The sequence below is a fragment of the Oryzias latipes genome, chromosome 9, assembly GCF_002234675.1.
Source record: "Oryzias latipes chromosome 9, ASM223467v1".
Taxonomy (NCBI): Eukaryota; Metazoa; Chordata; class Actinopteri; order Beloniformes; family Adrianichthyidae; genus Oryzias; species Oryzias latipes.
The window spans coordinates 6,089,487-6,109,702 of record NC_019867.2 but is presented as its reverse complement, the minus strand read 5'-3'; the positions used below and the strand labels follow the sequence as shown (position 1 = coordinate 6,109,702).

The window sequence follows — 20,216 nt, the reverse complement described above, 5'->3', positions numbered from 1 at the left end:
GCTGCCCCCTTACTTGCCCCCCAATTTCTGAGTCAATATTAGTATTGGCAAAGATTAAGAAATCCTTTCATTTGTAATGGCCTTTCACTCTGCTCTGAGAAGACCCAGCCTTCTACGCCATCCATCCATCCATCCATCCATCCATCCATCCATCCATCCATCCATCCATCCATCCATCCATCCATCCATCTCAAAACCCGCTGAATCCTTCTCAGAGTCACAAGGTCCAATCGAGCTACTGCTGGACGAAGGCGGGGAACACTCTGAACAGGTCACCAGTCTGTTGCAAGGTCACACACTGACATGCATACCTAGGGGCAATTTAGAGGCACCAATCAACCTATGAAGCATGTTTTTGGACCGTGGGAGGAAACCAGAGAAAACCCACACACGCATGAGGGGAACATGCAAACTCCACACGTAAGAGAAACCAGCCAGGATTTCAACTACAGACTTCTCACTGCAGCACTTCTGCTCCAATCTAGGGTTAATAGAGCTGCAGTTTAAACCTCCAAGGTGAGTAAAATCCTCCTCAGCAATCTGTCATTGCATTTTGTCTTGCATTTTGTGGTCAGGTCCTTCTCAAAAGAAAATTAAATTAAATTAAATTAAACCTTTTTGCGTGTGACATGCTTCTTCTCAGGTCACTGAACACATGTTTTAATATTGAAAATCATCATCATCTTATCTATAAAAGCGCTTTAACACAACAAAAAATTGAAACTATGTGCTGTGCATTAAAACTAAACATAATAAAAACCTGTTAAAAACAAGTTTAATAAATAAGTGAATATAGACATTAAAAAATAATAAAAACTTGAAGGTAAAAAAAAAACAATAAAAATGTAAAATTACATGTTTAACCAAATGCTAAGCTATAAAAATGAGTCTTAAGTCGAGTTTTAAAACTGACCGTGAAGATGCTTTAAAAAGCTCGTTCACCCCTGCACTTCCTGTCAGACCTGGGTACCTCAAGAAGAAGCTGATCAGCTGACCTGAGACGCCAGGCTGGAGTGTAGGGAAAGAGATGCTCAGCAAGATGAGGTGGGGTGAGACCACTCTAATCTTTAAAAACAAATTGACTCTAAAATGAACATGTAGCCATTGGAGAGAAACATGAGCTGGCGTGATTCTCACACATGGCTGGTGAAACTCCAAAACTTTAAATGCTGTGAGGATACTTGGCATTGCTTCCAGGGTGTTTGACAATGCTGTTTTGACTGTTCATTTTCCTTCATTCTAATGTTTAAAGCTCTCTGAAGTAGTGACAGTGGTTTCATTACCGGCTGTGCACACTGTGCTCTCGTTTTATCAAAGTACATAAGGATCATGTAAGCTTCATTTTGAACAACAGTCATGTACTTTGCTTATAAGACATAACTTTTTCACACTCAATTATTTTTTATTTTTTTTTGCAAGAACAAGTTTGTGCGCTTCTGCTCTGTGAGGTTGTTGTGATCAATTCAGAACATTTTCTCAATAGAACGTTTTTACTAATCTAATGTTGGAAAAGCAAAAAACATTCACCCTCAGTGTCTTCGAGTGACCAAATAGTGTGATGTGTTTTGACTAAATGAAGTCACGGACTGTACCGGACGCAATGCGGGTCTCGTACACTAGAGGGAGACGTGGGTCAAACAGCAGAGAGGCTCTCCTCTCCTCCAAAGATGACACGCGCACACGCACGCACATTTCTTGTTGATGACAGATGCCCAGTCCTTCTTCATATTTGTACAAAGGGGCTTTATGAAGAATATCAAAGCGATCACCAACTTCCTTCAGCTGGACATCATCACCTCGTCCTTCTCTTATCCTAGCTGAAAGTAGAACACCAGATGATTATTAGAAAGAAAACCACACAGGTACGCGTTCACTGTTGAAAGAAAAATCTTTTCCTTGCTTTATATTCCAAAAATGTGGCTAAAAAACGGAAAAATCTGATGTTTCATCTGCTGCGTTTTTGCCAAATTCAAGCATTTTAATTTGTTGTCTACTTTCTCTAAAAGCTGTTCAAAGTTAAAAACATGTTATCTATTGTGTTTAAATAAAGTTTTGGTGGAAGAAATACAGTTCCGATTTTTTTCAGATATTTTTTTTGTAGAAATGTGTGCCATAAAATTTGAGATAAGTTATTTAAAAAATTTTTTTGCCTTAATGGAAGTTTCAATTTTAATTCTATTTTATTTATATAGCCCCAATATTACAGCCATAGTCGTCTCAATTGGCGTCATACCGGTAACTACATAAAACATGAAATCATAAAGAATGAAGTCATAGAATTAAATTGGTAATGGCTAAACTAAACTAAACTAAAGTAAACTAAACAGACTGAGCTAGGGAATCCCTGCCCCTTATACCCTCCTTCTCGGAAAGGAAAAACTCACCCAAACGACAAAATATGATATTTTTTCATATATTATTTCAGTGGAATTGCTCCTTATTTTTTTACAACAACTTAACAATCCTGTCACTTAGACAAAATTGTATTTTCTTCTTTAAAGTCGTCTCAAAATCGGACTGTGAGCCGCTGTCCGCGGTGCTGAATTTATTAGTGATTGGGACTTCAATTGATCTGATTTATCACCTGTCCACGTGTTCTTTGCGTATTTTGATAAAATCAAAAGTAACGCTGGTTTCCTTAGAAAAGAGAGGCTAGTTTTGAATGGCTCAAGCAGCTGTAGCTGTGAAGGGGCGGCGTCCCACAGACAAATGGAGCTGTTGCGTAAGGGACTCCACTTTACGCATCAGTCGTGTGCGTCAGCAGGAGTTCCACAGCGATGGTGCACTTGAATTTTAAAACGAAAGTGTCACACTTACCTTGACATAAGTTTTTTTTGTCTTTGTCGAGCTAAACCTCACAGCGCGTGCAGCAAGTGGTTCCAGAGAAACTTCAACATGGAAACGCGTGGATGGAGCTCTGTGCACTTTGGTTTCGTGGTGTGTGGATATTTGGCGTTTTTCTGCGCTGAGTTTTTCCCAGTGGCGGAGGCGGGCTGCAGGGAGAGGATGAGCCCAAATTGCTGCAGCGGCCGAAACAACGACTGTTATGAGTCTAGCAGGAGGAAAACCGTGTGCTACTGTGACACCTACTGTCAGAAGACCGGCGACTGCTGCGAGGACTACCGGGGCGTGTGCCAAATATCTGGTGAGGATGTTCAACCAATTGGCCTGTTTGACATTACACATGAACGTTTCCAGTTTGAGTTTGGAGAAACTCCAGTTTTGTTTAGCTGGATGACTTCTCCAGGCCAGGGCTGGTTGGCGCTGATGTGACAAAGTGGGACATACTGCACTTATCTGTAGTTGTTTGGTTTTTGGTTTTGGGAACCAATAGGTGGCTTTCCCAGTAACTTACAGAAGCATCTCTTGTTGTTGCTGCCAGTCCTTTAAAATAAGTTGTGTTCAGAAATGTGCAATGTTGACCCTTGGCTTTCACATCATAGCTTGAAATTACACAGCCTGGCCATTGTTGGACACCACAAGGGAGCTAAACTGTGAGAGAATGGAAAAGAGAGTTTTGGAAACTCTTTGCTGTGTCATGCTGCTCCATATGGACAAATAAGGGAACAGGGTTCTCGACAAAAGAGGGCCAAAAATGGTAAAAGTTAAGGTAGAGCTTGCCGTGTTACAGAAAAGCACTGAGCTGAGTCTAATTTCTCTCCATACGATTGAGACTGTTTCTATGAGGCATCTCACAGTGATAATCAGTGAGAAGGCACCTTCAGTCTAAGAAGTCTTAAGTGCAGAAGAACAAGCCCCCACAGGGCCAACGAGCTCTTAAAGTGCAGTAACACCTCTATTTAGCACATTTATAGCCAACATTTGTTGGAGTCCTGTCTCTGTGCTGTCATGTAAACAGACTACCTCCTCCAGGCTTAAGTCCTGCTCTTAAAAAATAGCCACAAAATTTTTACATCCATGTTTAGCATAAAGTTTGTGGAAAATTTGGTGATCAACTTTAAAAACAAAATCATGTTTGCAGATATTTACAAGGATCCATAATGTTTTGGTGATGTTTTTAAACCCTTGATGCCTGAATTGATTTCTAATAATAATGAAAAAAAGTAATCACCTGTGTTTTGTTTTATGCAGATGCTAAGTTAAGATACCGGTAAGTTTGGTTTGAAAGAGGTTTGATGCATATTTGCATCAACAGGGGTTAATTCGCACATTAATAAGAAAAGCCTTTGAAGGTGTAGTAAAAATTGAAATTTATTAAAAATGTATTAGAGACATCTTTTGGTATTACTATGTCCCAACTGTGAGGTTTAATCCTTTAAAGCCCACTGTATTAAAGAACTGACAAAATCTTTTACTTTTTTAGGGAAATTAAAATGTTTTTTAAACCATGTGATGAAGTCCATAAAACTATTTGCAATATCCTTTTTTTAAATGAGATATAGAACGTATCAGTGATTATATTTTGGCTTTTCAGGAAAGTTTGGATCATGTTAATGAGGTGGGGGTCTCAGAAATGTGAGTATCAAATATGATACGAATAGTTACGAGGTAAAATGAACAGAAATGGGTGTAATCTAAAGTATAGACTAATGTGTTATATACAAGCAAAAACCCAAATAAAAAATAAGAAAACAGTGTTAATTTATTAGTCTTCATTTATTTAAAAAATGGTATTTTAGAGATTTTGGGTAAAATAAGTGTAGTCATCTTGCAGCAGAGAGACTTATAACTAAAAACATTTTAATGCATCATTTGCTAGGTGCGATAATAAGAAGAGGCATGCAAAAAAAGAAAGGAAAAAAAAAAGAATTAAGACCCCAGCTTCTGAAAATGGCGTTGACAGAACCAACACAGCTGCCACTTATAGGTTAGAGTCTAACACCCTCATGGTTCATCAGAGGTCACAGCCCCCATGTGCTCCCCTTTGACAGCTCGTTCTGACAAAAGCAGCCACCTGAAGGTGTCATGCAGGTGGCCTCTTTGGGGCCAAAAAGGCCTGTAGAGTTATTCAGTTGAAATATGGTGAGTCAGTATGGACTGAACCAACTCAACTGTGGCCTTCAGACTTTGAATGGAACAGTGAGTAATGAGTGATGCTGCAAAGGCAAACATGCCCACGTCCTGAGCAACCCCAGCACTTTACAGTATAAACACAGGCTGGATCCGTCACATCAAAGCACCCTGATATTTTATCATCTGCTCTTTGCTTGATCTGATTGTGAATCAGCAGTAGGACGACGCATCAAGTAGTTTGTTTGTGTTCTGTCTGTCACTGTAATTAACTCATGTCAGCTGTAGCTGAACAAACAGTTGACATCAGAGGAAAGACTCCAACTCTGGAAAACTGTGAACCCAACCAGACGGAAGCACAACTCTCCACTGATATCGGCCTCTGGAGAGGACGTGTCATTAAAGTATTTAGGAGGAACGTCCAGCGAATATGAAGTGTTTGATAAGAAACAGTTGTTAGGTTTTAATTATATGACAGTTTTTATTGCTCCTGTGGGGCTGTAAATGTGTGAACACAGCTCTGGAGTGTTTGAAAGAATAAATACAGACTCAAAGTAAAGTAAAGCAACCAGACTCACCAGATCTGCTCTTTAAAAAGGTGTTTGTATGAAAGAAACTAAAAAAAAAAACTCAGATAAACTCTTATTGAAGGTTTAAAATAATCTTTAGACTTTCAAAACAATCAATTTAAAGACCCACTCCAATGAAAATTAAGTTTTTGATTTTTTTTTAACATGTTCTTATGGCATTTTTATCACGAGGGAGGACATAATATAAAGAAAATTAAGATCAAAACTTTGTTTTTTCAAATCTTTGGGAATCAGAAGAAGTCGCAAAAATACTGTTTGAAAATGCTTGTGATGTAGGTTCTACACTGGCACAAGCTCCATGCTCTGCTCAATTCCGATGCATCCACTTGTAGACAAATTGATCCATGTACGCCTTTGTTTTCCTCGTCTGAGCTGGAATCTGGATCAAAATAACTGGATAGCTGTTGCTCACCATTTTTGTTGCATCGGTAATGTTAGGTTTGGAGGTGTGTGGGGGAGTGTGTAGACAAAGGAATGATGGGAAATGAGGTAAGGCTCACTCCACGCCAACAGTCCTTCCTGCCCAAAACTCAGAGGTAAATTTCTCATGAACCACTGCTGCTCTATGTCCTAGAAAATTTTGGCACAAAACAGCCAAATTATAATTAAAAGACTACTGGGAATGCATTTACAATCATTCAAAAGACAATTGGAGTGGTATTTAAAACTTTTCTGAAAGGGTATTTAAGGAATATTAACCATCTTTAGGATAATCACCCTTTTAACTGATACTTTAGAAAATTTCATGTGCGACTATATATACTCGAACAGCTAAATCTGTGAGAGATGGTCATTTTTTTTTTTAACGAGTGCATGTAAAAAGAAGTTATCGCACAATAATTTTCAGAATCTTTAACGTCAAATATCTCAGAAAAGGTCATTTTTCAGATTCACAATTTTCTTGCTCTGAAATGTTTTTAACTGCTAGATATCTACATCCATGAAGTAAATGATAAATTATCAAACGTCAGACATGCCAGTTGATGCCATCCAGTAAAAGGTTCAGGACAAACAGACGTATCAGGGAAAGTTGGTTTAAGGATGCAGGTCTGCTGCTAAAGTCCTGAGGGTTGTCCAAGCTGTCTTTTATCCGACAGGAAACTCCTCTGTTCAGAGCAGAGACTGACAGGGCAGAAGGTTAGTGTCAACAGGAATCTCAAACAGAAAAAGTTTGATGTTTAGCTTCCAAAGAAAACAAAAAAAGAGAAAATAATTTTCTAAGCCTGTTGACTTACAGCCAGTTGGAAATCAAAGTAAGTTCTTGTTCTTTTTTAAATGCTAAGCATCAAACTGGGCAGCTTCTCTGTTGTGGTGCCTGGTGGTTCTCAATCTGACAGGAAGTAAATACTTGTCTTTTCCTCAGAAATGAGTTTAATCAAGCGATCAACTCTTTCCTACAAAATTAAGCATCTCTCCTTCTCTCCCCGTCCTTGGGGGCTTTGTACATTATAATTGCACGTCTGCTTCCTCCCGCCAAAGTTCACTCCCTCTTTCTCTCCCACATACTCTGCATTTGAAGAGAAACATGCCAGCTGTTGTTCACACATGTTTAACTTCTGGCCTCGTATTGATCAGAAAATGTGGCAATGGTGTGTTTGTTGGGTTCCAATATAACTAACCTTTACAGATCCAAACAGTTCCAGCGGCAAACACAAACTGACTCGGCGGCTGCACACTCAAACTAAAACAAACAGGAAACGAGAAATGAGTTGGACATTAGCCTGAAGACGACCAAAGAAAAACAGTGACGAATTAACGTCCAATCAAAAAAATTCCTTAGAAGTTAATCAACAGCTAAACATATTTCATGTTGAGAATGTAGAAAACCACAGAGTTCACATTACTTTAAGCAAATTTGTTAAAATGGTTTCAAATAAATATTCAAGACTGTTGAATATGGAAGGGTCATCTGGCATCTGCACTGAGGCCAGCAACAATGTGCAAACTTTAATTTTTCGGCAAGTTATACACAAGAATCGGAACCATTACTGACTTCAGGCATAAACATACCCATTTGCTCAAGTCTTTGTTTACAGTAATGGAAAATATGTTTAAAGAACTGCCAGAATGTTTGTTTTTGTTTTATTTTGGTAAATGACCAAGATCCTCAAAAAGGTTTTACTTTTAGTCCCACTCTGATCATCTTTTTTCAAAGCGTTCCCAGTGGTCTTTTAATTATGATTATGCTGTTTTTAGCCAAAATCAATAAAGCTGTATCTCTTTTTATGACATAGTTTCTGCAGAGCGGCAGTAGTTCATTAGAAATTTACTTCTGAGTTGGCTTGGAGTAAGCCTGCCCCTGCTTCCTGACATCCTTCTGTTTATGTGCTCTCCCATTAGCTTAGAGCCCCTCGAAACCCACCTCACAATACCAGTGCAAAGAAAATTGGAGAGCAATATCTGAGCTATCCAGCCGTACGTCTTTGTACCAGATGGCAGCTCAGACAAGTGAAAAACCAAGACGTTCACGGATCTATGTGTTTGCAAGTGGATGCATCGGAATGGAGCGGAGTGGGAAGCTTGTGGCCTGGCGATTGTAGCTTCTACGTCACAACTACAAGCTTCTTCCATCAGCATTTTTGGCTACACAATTAGTTTGAATAAAGAAATACTCATATGGCAATTTTAAACTTCATTTTCTCTCTCTCTCTCTCTCTCTCTCTCTCTCTCTCTCTCTCTCTCTCTCTCTCTCTCTCTGTATATATATACGTCCTCCATCATGAGAAAGATGCCATAAAAACATGTTATAAACCCCAGAAACATAATTTTCAATGGAGTGGGTCCTTAACCCTTTTCCTCTGTACTCAATTATGTACATGCATTAACATTATACTGCAGTCAAGGTTATGTGAAATGGAATTTATTTATTAACTCACACTGAAAAAGAGATTTTGCAAGAATAGGATAACAAATTTGTTCAAACTGGTCTATCTACGCTCATTGTTTGTGTTTTCTGTCAGTTCAGATGTCTGCTGATGTTCTGGTTTGTGTCATGAGGTCAAGCGATGCAAAAAGATTTGATTCAATAGTAAACATTAGTGGCTCTTCTTTTCAGCGTATCAGTAAACATTTGTCCTCTGGATTCTTTGTTGAAACTTACTGTCTTTCATGCTTGACTTCTGCGTTGGTTTTTCTACAAAGGAAATTAAGAAACCGGAGTGGTATATGGGTGGAGTGGACCTCCAGCTTTGAAGCCAATTGCATTTCCTTTGAGAAGAAGTGGGGGTGGATGCAGACTGAAAAGAAAGAAAGAAAATGTCTAAAACAAGGAGACAGATGGGGAGACCAAAGTGTTAAAGGAAGATAAAGCAAATTGGGGTTTTATCCTAGAACCCAATAATGGGTCCACAGGAGCAGAAGTGAAAAGTCCTAAAAAATCAGGTGTTTGAAGCTTCAAATGTGAATGTCAAAGAGTAAAAATGTAATTATGTAATTAATTCATTTGTGAACTACAACTCCTGCATTTAGATTTCTCCATAAGCAGAACTAAAATCATGACTAAAGTCAGAGATTTATGAAATGTTTACATTTTTTTTTATCTGCAGGGGAGTGAGAAGTTGTTTTTTTTTTAAAATCTTTCAAAGTTTCTAAAAACTTGTTTTTCTTTAATCTTTTCTACTTGTACAGTTTTAAAATTTGTTTTCATCTGTGCTGAAAAAGTTGTAAAATTTGCACATTTTCTAGTGTCCTCAAACAATTATTTATCACCATGGTCAGGTTTTTGGTGATCAAACTCTAAAATCTACAGATGCTTCTAAACAGCATTTGGTTCTTGTTTTGGGGTCAGAGGTCAAAGGTGGTTGCTGGTTCTCCTACGGAGGACATTCTCGCCAACAATGCCATCAGGGCAGAATGACAGCAGTGTGGGTCAGGCTGTCAGCAGGGTGATGGTGTGGGTGGCGGGAGATCCCCTTCGGTGGTAACAGAAGCAGAGCCCGGGGACCACCACGGTTTAGTCATTTCCCCTCTGAACTCTGGGGGCTTGGAGTGAACAGGCAGAGACTTGCAGACTGGTCCTTAGTTCTGCTTCCGCATGAATCGTAGCACTGTTGCCCCTTGGGTGCGGGAAGTACCCAACCCTGATTTCACTGGACACCCTCTGCAGACTCAAGTGCTCTGCTTACTTGTGTTTGTGTTGGACTGAGAAAAACTGTATCATTAAGGTTGGAGGAGGTGATAAAGACTCTGGTGTCTGACCACATTGTTTTTCTGGACAAAATGTTACCAGATAATGTTTTACTTTGGATAAGAATGAGTGTGTGAGGTTAAATGGTTTTTCATGAGTGTGTGAGCTTGCATGGTGATCTGGGAAAGGCATGTGTCAGGTGGGCAGCACTAATGTGCAGGAATCCAGAGATTCCACAGTGGCTTTGTGGATGGGCTGTGTCACTGAGACAGCCCCCTCCGCCCCCCCTCCGCCCCGGCAGGACCATGGGAATTAACCGAACAGGCGGCTCCTTAAAAGCCCTCTCGCCCCTGTTCGCACACACCATCATTCAGCCACAGCTTTGTGCTGATTGTTGAATACTAGGATAATAGAATAAGGCGGATTAGATAACATACATCCTGTTATGTTTCAGGACTTCTCTGCAATTATGGGCTTCAACCTACATGCACCTGCTCTCACTGACTTGAACTTTTTGTCGCGTCTACATGGACTCAAATGGACTAAATAGGAAACTGTAAAGTTAAATTTTGGTGATACCTCTTTGTATTTTTTGAGCACATGCCTTGTTGATCTGTGCATTTCCTCCCCAAAACAAGGCTACCAAAAGTCTGCCGGTATTAAATATCTGAGCTTGATAGGGCTTGATTGCTTGGCTTTGATCATTGGAGCAATCTAATGCAACTTCCTCTTAGCTTGGTGTAATTAGCTAAATCAGCCTACTACACAAGGAGTCTGATGGCTGTTGTTGTTGCCATTTATATGGCATGCTGAGTTCATGGGTGTGCATGTCTGGGTTGGGGGTGGGGGGCAGGATGCAGAGTTAGCCTCTGTGTAAATGGACCCCACACATATGACCTGCCCTGCAGACTTCCTGTGTCTGGTTCTTAGCTGATCTGACAGGGGTTATAATGACAGGTTTCCTTGGAGAAGCCGGCCTACCTGAGTCCACTTCACCATGAGTTACACTTGAAAGAAGTAAATCTTCAACAAACAAAAAAAACTATCTTCTGACTGAGACAGAGTTAATTTATGTGGAATTTCTATTATCTGATGTAAAAAAAATATTACCTTTTTTGGGTTGTAAACCAGCAAAAAGGATAACAGCTGATTGTTCTTTCAAAGATTAAAGACCCCCTCCTGTGAAATTTGTGTTTTTAACATTTATAAAGAAAATTAAGGTTAAAACTAAATTTCTCTGTATTTCTTTACTCAAATTGTTGTGAATCAGGTGCAAACAAAAAGATTGTGTCATAAAGCAGACAGGCACGCCACAAACTCCCTGCTCCACTCCATTCTGATGTTTCCACCTGTAGACGACTAGATCCATGTACGGCTGGATAGCTGTAATATTGCTCACCATTTTTGTTCCACTGCCAATGTAATGGTGTATGGGGGACTGTAAGCTAAAAGGGGAGCTTGTAAACAGAGAGCTCTCAGCAACAGGAAGGGAAAGGGCGAGGGGTTGATCTGCGTCAACAGTCCTGTTCACAACTCATTGGTGAATTTCTAATGAAGTACTGCTGCTCTGCAGAAATTATGTCCTAAAAAACGAAACTGATTTTTTGATTTGGGCTAAAATTGGCACAATCATGATTAAAAGACCACTGGAACAACTTTGCAAATAGATCAAAAGATGGTGCATCTTTAACCCTTGTGCTATCCTATCCCATTTTAACATAAAAAGTTGGGTCATCTAGACCCACTAGACAGTGCGCTAAACTTTTTTTCTTCAATGATTTGTGATCTTCACTGGTGTCCATGGATTACATGAAATCTTTCCACCTTTATCCACCTTTGTCATGGTAGTAATAACACGTCAATGTAAGGGTGGAGTCATCTAAGATGGCACAAGGGTTAAGGGGGAGACCTTTATTCGTGTATAAGATTAATCAGTTATGAGGCTTTAAACTATTCAGTTGTCAGGAAGGCACAAAATACATTTAAAGCATTTGCTGTAAATGAGCTCAATTTCCTGCAACATTTTGTGTGAAGGAGCAGCTGTTTTCAAGTGACGCTGACAAAATGCTTTTAACATTTTGCTCAGTATTAAAACAATGAACTGTATTTCCTGGTTTGGAAATGCCTCTGAGGCTCAGAGAGGAACCACAATTAAACTTACATTTGATCTGGTACTGAAGCTTTTTAGACAGCTTCAGTTCTTAGGATAGTGAAAAATGGCTGCAAAGAAAAATGCCCAATCAGCTTTCAAACTTCTGCCATCTGGATTAGAATAGTCTTATACCAGCTACCTTCATGTTTTCGATCCCTGCATCCATGGTCATCGTATTTGGTTTTCCTATAGACCCTCCTGCCTGGCAGCTCTAGACTCAGCATCCTTCTACTAATATATTCACTGTCTCCCCTCTGGACATGTCCCAACCATCTCAGTCTGGCCTCTCTGACTTTATCTCAAAAACCTCTGACATGTGCTGTCCCTCTGATGTACTCATTCCTGATCCTATCCATCCTGGTCATTCTCAGCATCTTCAACTCTGCTGCCTCCAGCTCTGCTTCCTGTCTTTTCCTCTCTGTAGGCCGGACAATATGGCTGGTCTCAATTCGCATATTTAGTTTGACAAAGACTTTTTTTTTTTACGTCAGATTCCCTTCCTGACACAGCCCTCTGTATTTATCCGGGCTTAGGACAGGCACAATGAGACCCAGGCTTGGGCGCCCTCGTGGAGATAACACCACATATAGACAATAGTCCAAACCCTCAAATTTTAGTAAAAAATAATGTCACACAAAAAGAAAAAAATACGTTTACAACTTTTTTCTTCATTGCCTTCGTAGTCCACTAAGAAATATTTTACCTGTACTGTCTACAGGAAATAATATGTTAAAATAATAAAAGCAGTCTTTTGTACATTTATAGAAATATTTGATATCAATTTGCTGCCATTTAAATGAGAAAAAAAGTTGTAGCTCATATTTGTCTTCCTGCTTCTCCCAGTAGCCATTGACTGTGTGGTGGGTTCCTGGGGTGCGTGGTCCTTGTGCACATCCAAGTGTGGAGTTGGCAGCACAGAGAGGAGTCGTCAAGTCTCTGTCCCCCCCAGGAATGGAGGTGCGCCATGCCCTGACCTCAGACAGAGAAGAGGTTGCTATGGAAATGCTGCCGTATGCAGCGCCGCTAAAGGTAAATGTCTGACCTCTTCTGCGCACCTGAGCATGTATGTCTTCAGCTGTGTCCTTGTAGTCTGAACTCTCTGAATTTGGTTTGTTCTCATGAGGTTCTAGATTCAAGAGGGAACACATCTGTTGTGAAATCTCAACTGCAGTTACGTTCATTCAACACCCTCAGTCATGCTGTTAACATATATAAAAGCCTTCTAGCTAGTAAAACAGATTACACACAATTTTCCAGGTGGAATGTGTCCAAAAACAACCATGCATCACTGTTGTCAACTCTGCTACTATTCTGGAAATGTCTGATTCTGTCAGTCAGAAACACTGAGAAGAAAGAGCTGCAGAGAAAAAAAAAGAAACAACATGGATGTGTAAAAACAAAAATGTTTCCTTTTGCATTCACTTTATTCTACATTTAAACCAGAGGTGGCAAAGATCCTGCCTGATTCTTTCAAGAGGAACTTCAAGGACCCTTGGAGACGACCACATATGATGATCAAGGAGGAGAAGGCCAGGTAAGCCCTTCACAGCAGACCACACGCCACCAACCTGCTTTGAGTGACAGTTAATCCTTCCTTCATCAACAAACAGCAAATGATTAGCAAGGAGAAAAGACTGGAGACGTCAGAAATATGTGAGGTAAATGAGGAAAAGACCAAAAATATGGCTGAACGTGGTGGAAGACACTCAATGAATCGACTCATTGATTTCAGGTAGTTCATCCTCTCTGGGTGGGGGAATGCTCCAGGTGGAGGAGTTTAAATATCTTGGGGTCTTGTTCATGAATGAGGCAAGATCGGAGCGTGAGATCGATAAGTGGATTGGTGCAGCATCTGCCCTTATATGGTCGCTGTACCGGTCTGTTTGGGTGAAGAGAGAGCTGAGCCAGAAAGCAAAGCTCTCAATTTACTGGTTGATTCCAAAACTCTCCTATGGTCATGACCGAAAGAACGAGGTCCTGAATGCAAGCGGCTGAAATAAGCTTTCTCCGTAGGGTGGCTGGGCGCCCCAGAGATAGGGTGAGAAGCTCATTCACCTGCGGAGAGCTCGGAGGAGAACCTCTTCACATCGAGAGGAGCCAGTTGAGGTGCTCGGGCACCAAGTCCGGATGCCTCCTGGACGCCTCCCTGGGGAGACGTTCCGGGCATATCACACTGGGTGGAGGCCCCAGGGGAGACCCAGGACACACTGAAGAGACTGTGTCTCTTGGCTGGCCTAGGAACGTCTCAAGGGCCCTTCCTCAGAGGAGCTGGGGGATGGGCCAAGGAGAGGGAAGTCTGGGTAGTTTTGCTTAGACTGCTTTCCGACCCGGTCCTGGATGAGCAGAAGATGGATGGATGGATGGATGGATGGATGGATGAATTTCAGATTTTGAAATCATGTTTTCAATTATCTCATTTTTAAGAATTTGTGTAAGTCACCATCCATGTCTATGGACACTCGGTCCAGTTCTTTAATGCAGTCAGTGATAACAAAAACCACAAGACAAATGAGTGAACATCTACCACATCACGGTTCTCCTTACTATTGCTTTGGTGCAGAGGTGCTGAAAGAGGCCTTGATGAGGTGCGCTGCCAACTAGTCGTCAGGGGTTTCAGTGGAACATAAGTCGCTAAACTTAATTTTTGATTATGAGGAATTAATCAAAAAATGTTTTGGTAACATTTGGAATTTGGACAAGTTTTACCAAGTAAAATTACAATATTTGAAATAATATATTTCTTCATACACCCCTAATCTAAACTACGACGGAGTATTAGGGCCACCAAAAAAAAAAAAATTAGAGCCACCAAAAAAAAAAAAAAGTAAAATTACGAGATTTTATCTCGTAAATTTAGGAGATAAAAACTCGTAAATTTACGACTTTTTATCTCATACATTTACGACTTAAAATCTCATAAATTTACGAGAAAAAAGTCGTAGATTAAGGAAAAAACACCGAAGTTGTCCGTTTATCGGAACCTAGCTTGAAGATGAAGTATGTGGAGCCTTTTGTGAAGCTTCATTTCCGGATTATTATAGGTTTAAAACAAAGAGATTCTGAACCTTTTGGCGACTCAAAATCAGATTATTTTCCGTGTAGCAGTCTTTCCGGGGTTCAGTGTCAGTAAAGCGGAGTTTAATATGTAAAATAAGGAGCTCAGAGACACGTTTGGGTGTAGACAATCGCTGCAGCCTTTATTCTCCTTTTCATTCACATTTTCTGAAGTTCATTTGTCTCATTACGTCATGAACCTGTCATCCCAACACCAATGCGGAAGTAAACAGTGTTACAAACGCCCCCTCCTGCAGATGAAATGTCCCGTTTCAGCATAAAACAATAAAGAGGAATGAAAATAGTGTTTTATATTAGCTTTGGAACGTTGAAAATGCCAAAAAAAGTGCTCCTCCTTTTGTGTGACGGAAGCGTCACACAGACGTAGAGTCTTGTCTTTGGTGAAGAAAGGATTCAAGCGAACAGCTGCAGGGACACCGACGACGGCTTCATCGGGCTGCAGAGATCCTGCAAACCAACCATCAATAAATAAAACTTTAATGAATTGTAAATCAAACAAATGACCTTCCAGACATTTGGAACGTTATCAATAAACATTCAGCTCACCTGTTCAACAAAGTTTAGTCGGTCTGCTCTGCTGCTGCACGGCGTTCACCTGCTGCTCTGCATGCTAACTTCCACTGTAATCTCCTAAAATTACGACTTTTTTTCTCCTAAATTTACGAGTTTTTATCTCCTAAATTTACGAGTTTTTATCTCCTAAATTTACGAGATAAAATCTCGTAATTTTACTTTTTTTTTTTTTTTGGTGGCTCTAATTTTTTTTTTTTTTGGTGGCCCTAATACTCCGTCGTACTAAACTGAGTCTGTAAAAGGCCTGAATAATTTATTTTCTAAAGACCTTCGGGGAAAAACTTAAAACATCTTTTTTCACTTAAAATGTCCCAAAAACTAAAATGTTTTTGCAAGTAAATCATTTTTTAAATATTTCAGAATAGTGTCATTTTAACACAATTGTACGTTACATTTATTATTTAATGCTGGTTTGATATCAGTTTCTGCTCTCGCAGCTGAAAGGTCACCGTAAGGCGAGCTTTATGTGAAGATTAGCAAACGCAGACCAAAGCCAAGGCTGTCAGGGAAATCTCAGCCTTGAAATTACTCTGTCTATGTAACATGAACTCGAGTGCTACGTCTCTACATCATACACTGACCTTTACGAATAAGCCAACTATGATCCAATAATAGAGAAACTAGTATTATCCATGATTGTGGTTGTTTTTCAGAGCTGGAAAATGAAGGGAATAAAATGTTGGCTGGTGTTCTGAAGGCCCCCATCTTATTGAAACTGAGTGAAACTGACATCAGATATTTTTGTTTGAATAAAGAACAGCAGATCTATGAGTACGTCAGCTATTCGAAGCAGTGAGCGCCAGTTTAAACTGATGATTTCGAGAATTTGGTTGGAAAAAGAGGACTAACACTGATTACTTGCACATTTCTCATTTTATAGAAATGCATGAATAGACAAAATTATATATATATATTTGAGCACAATTCTATAAAACCATATAAGTTAGTCAGTTAGTTTTTGTGTGATAAAAAAATGCTTCAAACATTCACTATGACCTTCTCTCAGAATAATTAAAGAATTGTGTTTTTATTCAAACATTTTATTGAATTAGGTTCTACACTCACTTGTGCTTTGCTCAAGTTTCTATATATACATATATTTTAAATAAAATCAACCAAACACAAGCTAGATAAAACACAGTTTGATTAAAAAAAACCTTTCGACTGGGGTTTCTTGTTGGTAATAGTTGTCTCAGTACGAGACAAAGGAAATATTGGAGTGAAGTTCAAAGAGTTTTCCAAAGAACACAGCTATCAGAAAAGCTGGGCTTTAATTGTTTCCAGTCTGCACACAGAGCTGTGTTGACATGGGGATAGCGCAGGTGACCGAATGGATCTTCTTCAAAAGACACAAATCTCATCCACACATTTGTCAGTCAGTTGGTTAAACCATCAGATGGTACCAAGCCAAGTCAAACTTTAGCTTTTAGCAAACTTTAGCTTTAGAACAGAGAGAAAGAGGAGAGGGAGAAAGGAGAAGAGGCAGACATGAGTCCGCATCTGGATTTGTTGTTTGTCTTTTTGTTCCAGTGGAGTTTAGTACAATTACAATCTTAAAAACATGTTTTGAAACACTGAGGGGAAACTCAAGTGTCAATCATTAAAGGAGTGGGTTGTTTTGGTCTGGAGTTTCTGTCTTCTGCACAAGTCCGTGTTGGAGTAGAGACAGCCTCTTTATGACATAAAAAATATATATATTATATATATATTATATATATATATATATATGTGTATATGTATATATGTATATAGTACAAAAACATTAATTTCTTTTAACCAAATACCAAATACTAATTTTGTCAAAACTATTTGTGTGCGCGAAATGTAAATTTTGCCCCAAAAATACTAATTTTGCCCACACAATACTCATTTGCGCATGCAAAATACTAATTTGTGTGCATTAAATGCTAATTTTGCCCACAAAAAAAGTCTTTTTTTTTAATTTGACAGTCATGTCTAGGGCAGCATATCTGAATGTGCGGAGGACCTGCAGTGTTTTTCCCCCCACTGTCGGTAACACAGCTAAATTAGCTCCAAAGCCATCTCCAACAATGACATGCTGACCTCCTGATTGCAGATCCATTTACATGCTATCTCACGTAGCTTTCATACCATGATTTCTGATCCCAAACATTGATAGAATTATCAAATGTGGAAGGAATTAGTGCTTCATTCAATTTGTAATTCCTTTTTTTCCTGCTGTTTTGCTGCAGTTACTGCGTCTATCTGCGCGTGAAACAGGCGAGTTCAGCTTGTAAGCTAAAGCTGTGGAGCGCTCAGCTTGTGAGAGAAAGGCTGATCTGTGCTGAGTGTCAGAGCGATGCCATGTCCAAGTCCGATCGGTGTGAAGGTGACGGCCTGAAAAACATAAGGTGAAAATCTAAGATGTATACCAAACTAATTTTTTGGAGAGTTGAGTTGGAGAATTTCTTAGTAACTATAAGAAATCTTGATCTATGTTTTTTGTTAAATCTATCTTTTTTATTGTTTTTTAATATCTTTTTAAGTCATCACAGGATAGAGGTATTACTCAGGAATTCTGTAATGAAAAGAAAACTTCCCAACTACATTCTTGAATCAAAACGTTTTCTGTTATAAATGTATTCCATTTACCGGTACATCATAAGATATCTGTTGATGTATAAAAGTTCATTGTAGAATAAATTATTGACCATGAGTTTTAAACACAGTAAAGATATAAAGAAATTAAAAAATAAATGCCAAATTTGTCATTTGAGTGGAAACTGTGTTTTGTCAAATTGAGTTTTCTCTTTCTGTTTGCATACTTAGTGTTTAAACTATGAAAACATAAAACTAGTTTCATTTTGTGTAGTTTTCATATAGATTCTGTGAACAAACAGAAGCAGTTTCTTCCTTTCAATTTTGAGAACTCAAGATTTCAAACTTTAACACCCCTGTTTTTTTTGTAATAAAGACAAATGCATTACATTATTGCATACATTTACAAGACTAACCATTAATACTAAATGGTAATGACCTGGATGTAAGTGGTGTTATTTTTTTCATATTTATGCTATAAAAACAGAAAAAGTAGTTTGTGTTCAAATTAAAAAAGAAGTCACAATCTTGTTTTTTTTCCATAAATAAGAGGGTTTGTCTTTTAAAAAAATCAGCAAATAATCAGCATCACCTTTTTATCAATATCACATCCCATATTGGTTGCTACTTTTTGATCTGCTTTCATCCTGTTTCCAGAACATTCTGGGCAGCAGCTTCAGCTCCAGGTTGTCAAGGCTCATGGGTGCGGGAATCGTCCTCTGAGCACTGCCGGTGTCCTCCTTACTCTGTCCTCTACGTTTGAGCGGGACATCCGAATCCAAAGACACGCTTGTCTTGAGGCCTGTCTCTGGCCAAGCCTGATCCAGACCCTCCAATCCAGAATGTTGGATGGTTTACTCAAGGATATCAGCTGCATCCTGCCACTTTTACTCCTCACCTCAACCTGTGTACTGTATGCCAAGGGCTTAGCACAGACATTTTTGCATTCATTTTTATATTTTACAGCCACGTTATTTACATTTTTCCCCCCTGAAGCTCAGCACAGTCTTGTCTTTTTACCTCTGACACTTTCTATCTACCTCCACCTTAGCAAATGCATAAATGTGTTATGTATAGATACATATTTTCCTTCATACGTTTTCTACTTTTGATTGTTTAACCATAATGTATATTTGTCTATGTAGCTACTTATACCAAAAGTAAAACACAAAAATGCAGTTTGAGTCAGAATGCAAACAACCCTCAGAGGTTGGAATAGGCTTTATCCACCTTTTTTCTGATATGTCTGTGCATCAATGTTTGATATTTCTTTCTGATTAGCAGCTCTCATAACATACTACATTTACAACTAATGAAGAAAACCTGGTATTTACTGCTGGGTTATTGGTTTTAGCTCGTCTTTCTAATGGCTTCTTCTTTTCAGCCACTGATTTGTTTGAAATGGAAGCTTAAATTCCTCTGTTTAGACCTGACTGTGTTTAAGAGGAAAAAGGAGCCATATGAGAGAATTCCAGCATGTTTTTTTTTTTTTCTGTCCTCTTTTTTTGACAGAAAAAAAAGCTCCAAGACTGTTTTGTCTCACAGCCTGTCCTGAACTCAGCATCCTCCTGTATAAATATTGCATAGGGCCAAGTCACGCCTCACTATTAATCACTTGGAACACATCCTGACGCCTCAAACTGCGTTTTCTTCTCTGCTCTTTTTTTCTCTCATGACTTGGTGTTTTCTTTGAAAGCAGCAGCACAGCTGGTTTGAAAGGAAAAAGCAGGTGTAGTCTCAGTAGCGAAAGTTTTCTCCCGGAAAATTTTTTTTTTTTTTTTTTTTTTTTCCCCCACGCGTTTTGTGTGTTTATTTATTTTTTTAAGCAAGCTATGAATTTATCGGTGCTTTACAGCATATTCTTTATACTGTCCATTTATGAAAAATAAACGACTTTACTGTCATCCTCTGTATTGACTTTTCTATGTTGCATTATGTTTTTTTAATTTTACACAAGAATCTTTCATAAATGTGGGTATAGTGAAGATGAATACTCCTGCTGTAAGACTAGTTTTTACCTGTAGCCCAGTAAAAAGAAAAACATGAAATGTTACCATCATTATATGTTTTTGTAGCATTCTTGGGATTTTTTTCCTGGTGTGTATAGGAGAAGAAGACAAGTGATGACAACTAATATGTGTAATTTTACTTTTCTGCCACATTTTTCTTC

At 39.0% G+C, this 20,216-nt stretch overlaps 1 protein-coding gene across 3 annotated transcripts; it reads left to right on the top strand.

Moving 5' to 3' along the window:
- The first annotated feature begins 884 nt into the window (after window positions 1-884).
- Window positions 885-19,957, top strand: LOC101155034 (somatomedin-B and thrombospondin type-1 domain-containing protein). Of its 3 annotated transcripts, XM_023958263.1 has the most exons (5): window positions 1,310-3,145; window positions 12,683-12,868; window positions 13,283-13,373; window positions 17,701-17,859; window positions 18,704-19,957. In XM_023958263.1, exons 1-5 carry the CDS (start codon window positions 2,896-2,898, stop codon window positions 18,807-18,809), a joined length of 792 nt encoding a protein of 263 aa, XP_023814031.1. In that variant the 5' UTR covers window positions 1,310-2,895; the 3' UTR covers window positions 18,810-19,957. The 3 variants fall into 3 exon arrangements, with proteins under 3 accessions (XP_023814030.1, XP_023814029.1, XP_023814031.1); XM_023958262.1 differs by lacking the exons at window positions 17,701-17,859; window positions 18,704-19,957 and adding an exon at window positions 13,853-14,636 and having other exon boundaries at window positions 885-3,145; window positions 12,686-12,868; XM_023958261.1 differs by lacking the exons at window positions 17,701-17,859; window positions 18,704-19,957 and adding an exon at window positions 13,853-14,636 and having other exon boundaries at window positions 894-3,145.
- Window positions 19,958-20,216: the final 259 nt, after the last annotated feature.

Bases quoted from the DNA above. Each gene is read 5' to 3' on its own strand.
- LOC101155034 (XM_023958261.1), top strand. From the start codon at position 2,896: ATGGAAACGCGTGGATGGAGCTCTGTGCACTTTGGTTTCGTGGTGTGT. The intron at 3,146-12,682 runs GTGAGGATGTTC...TGCTTCTCCCAG, and splicing joins GGGCGTGTGCCAAATATCTG to TAGCCATTGACTGTGTGGTG. The intron at 13,374-13,852 runs GTAAGCCCTTCA...CTTTCTCCGTAG, and splicing joins ATCAAGGAGGAGAAGGCCAG to GGTGGCTGGGCGCCCCAGAG.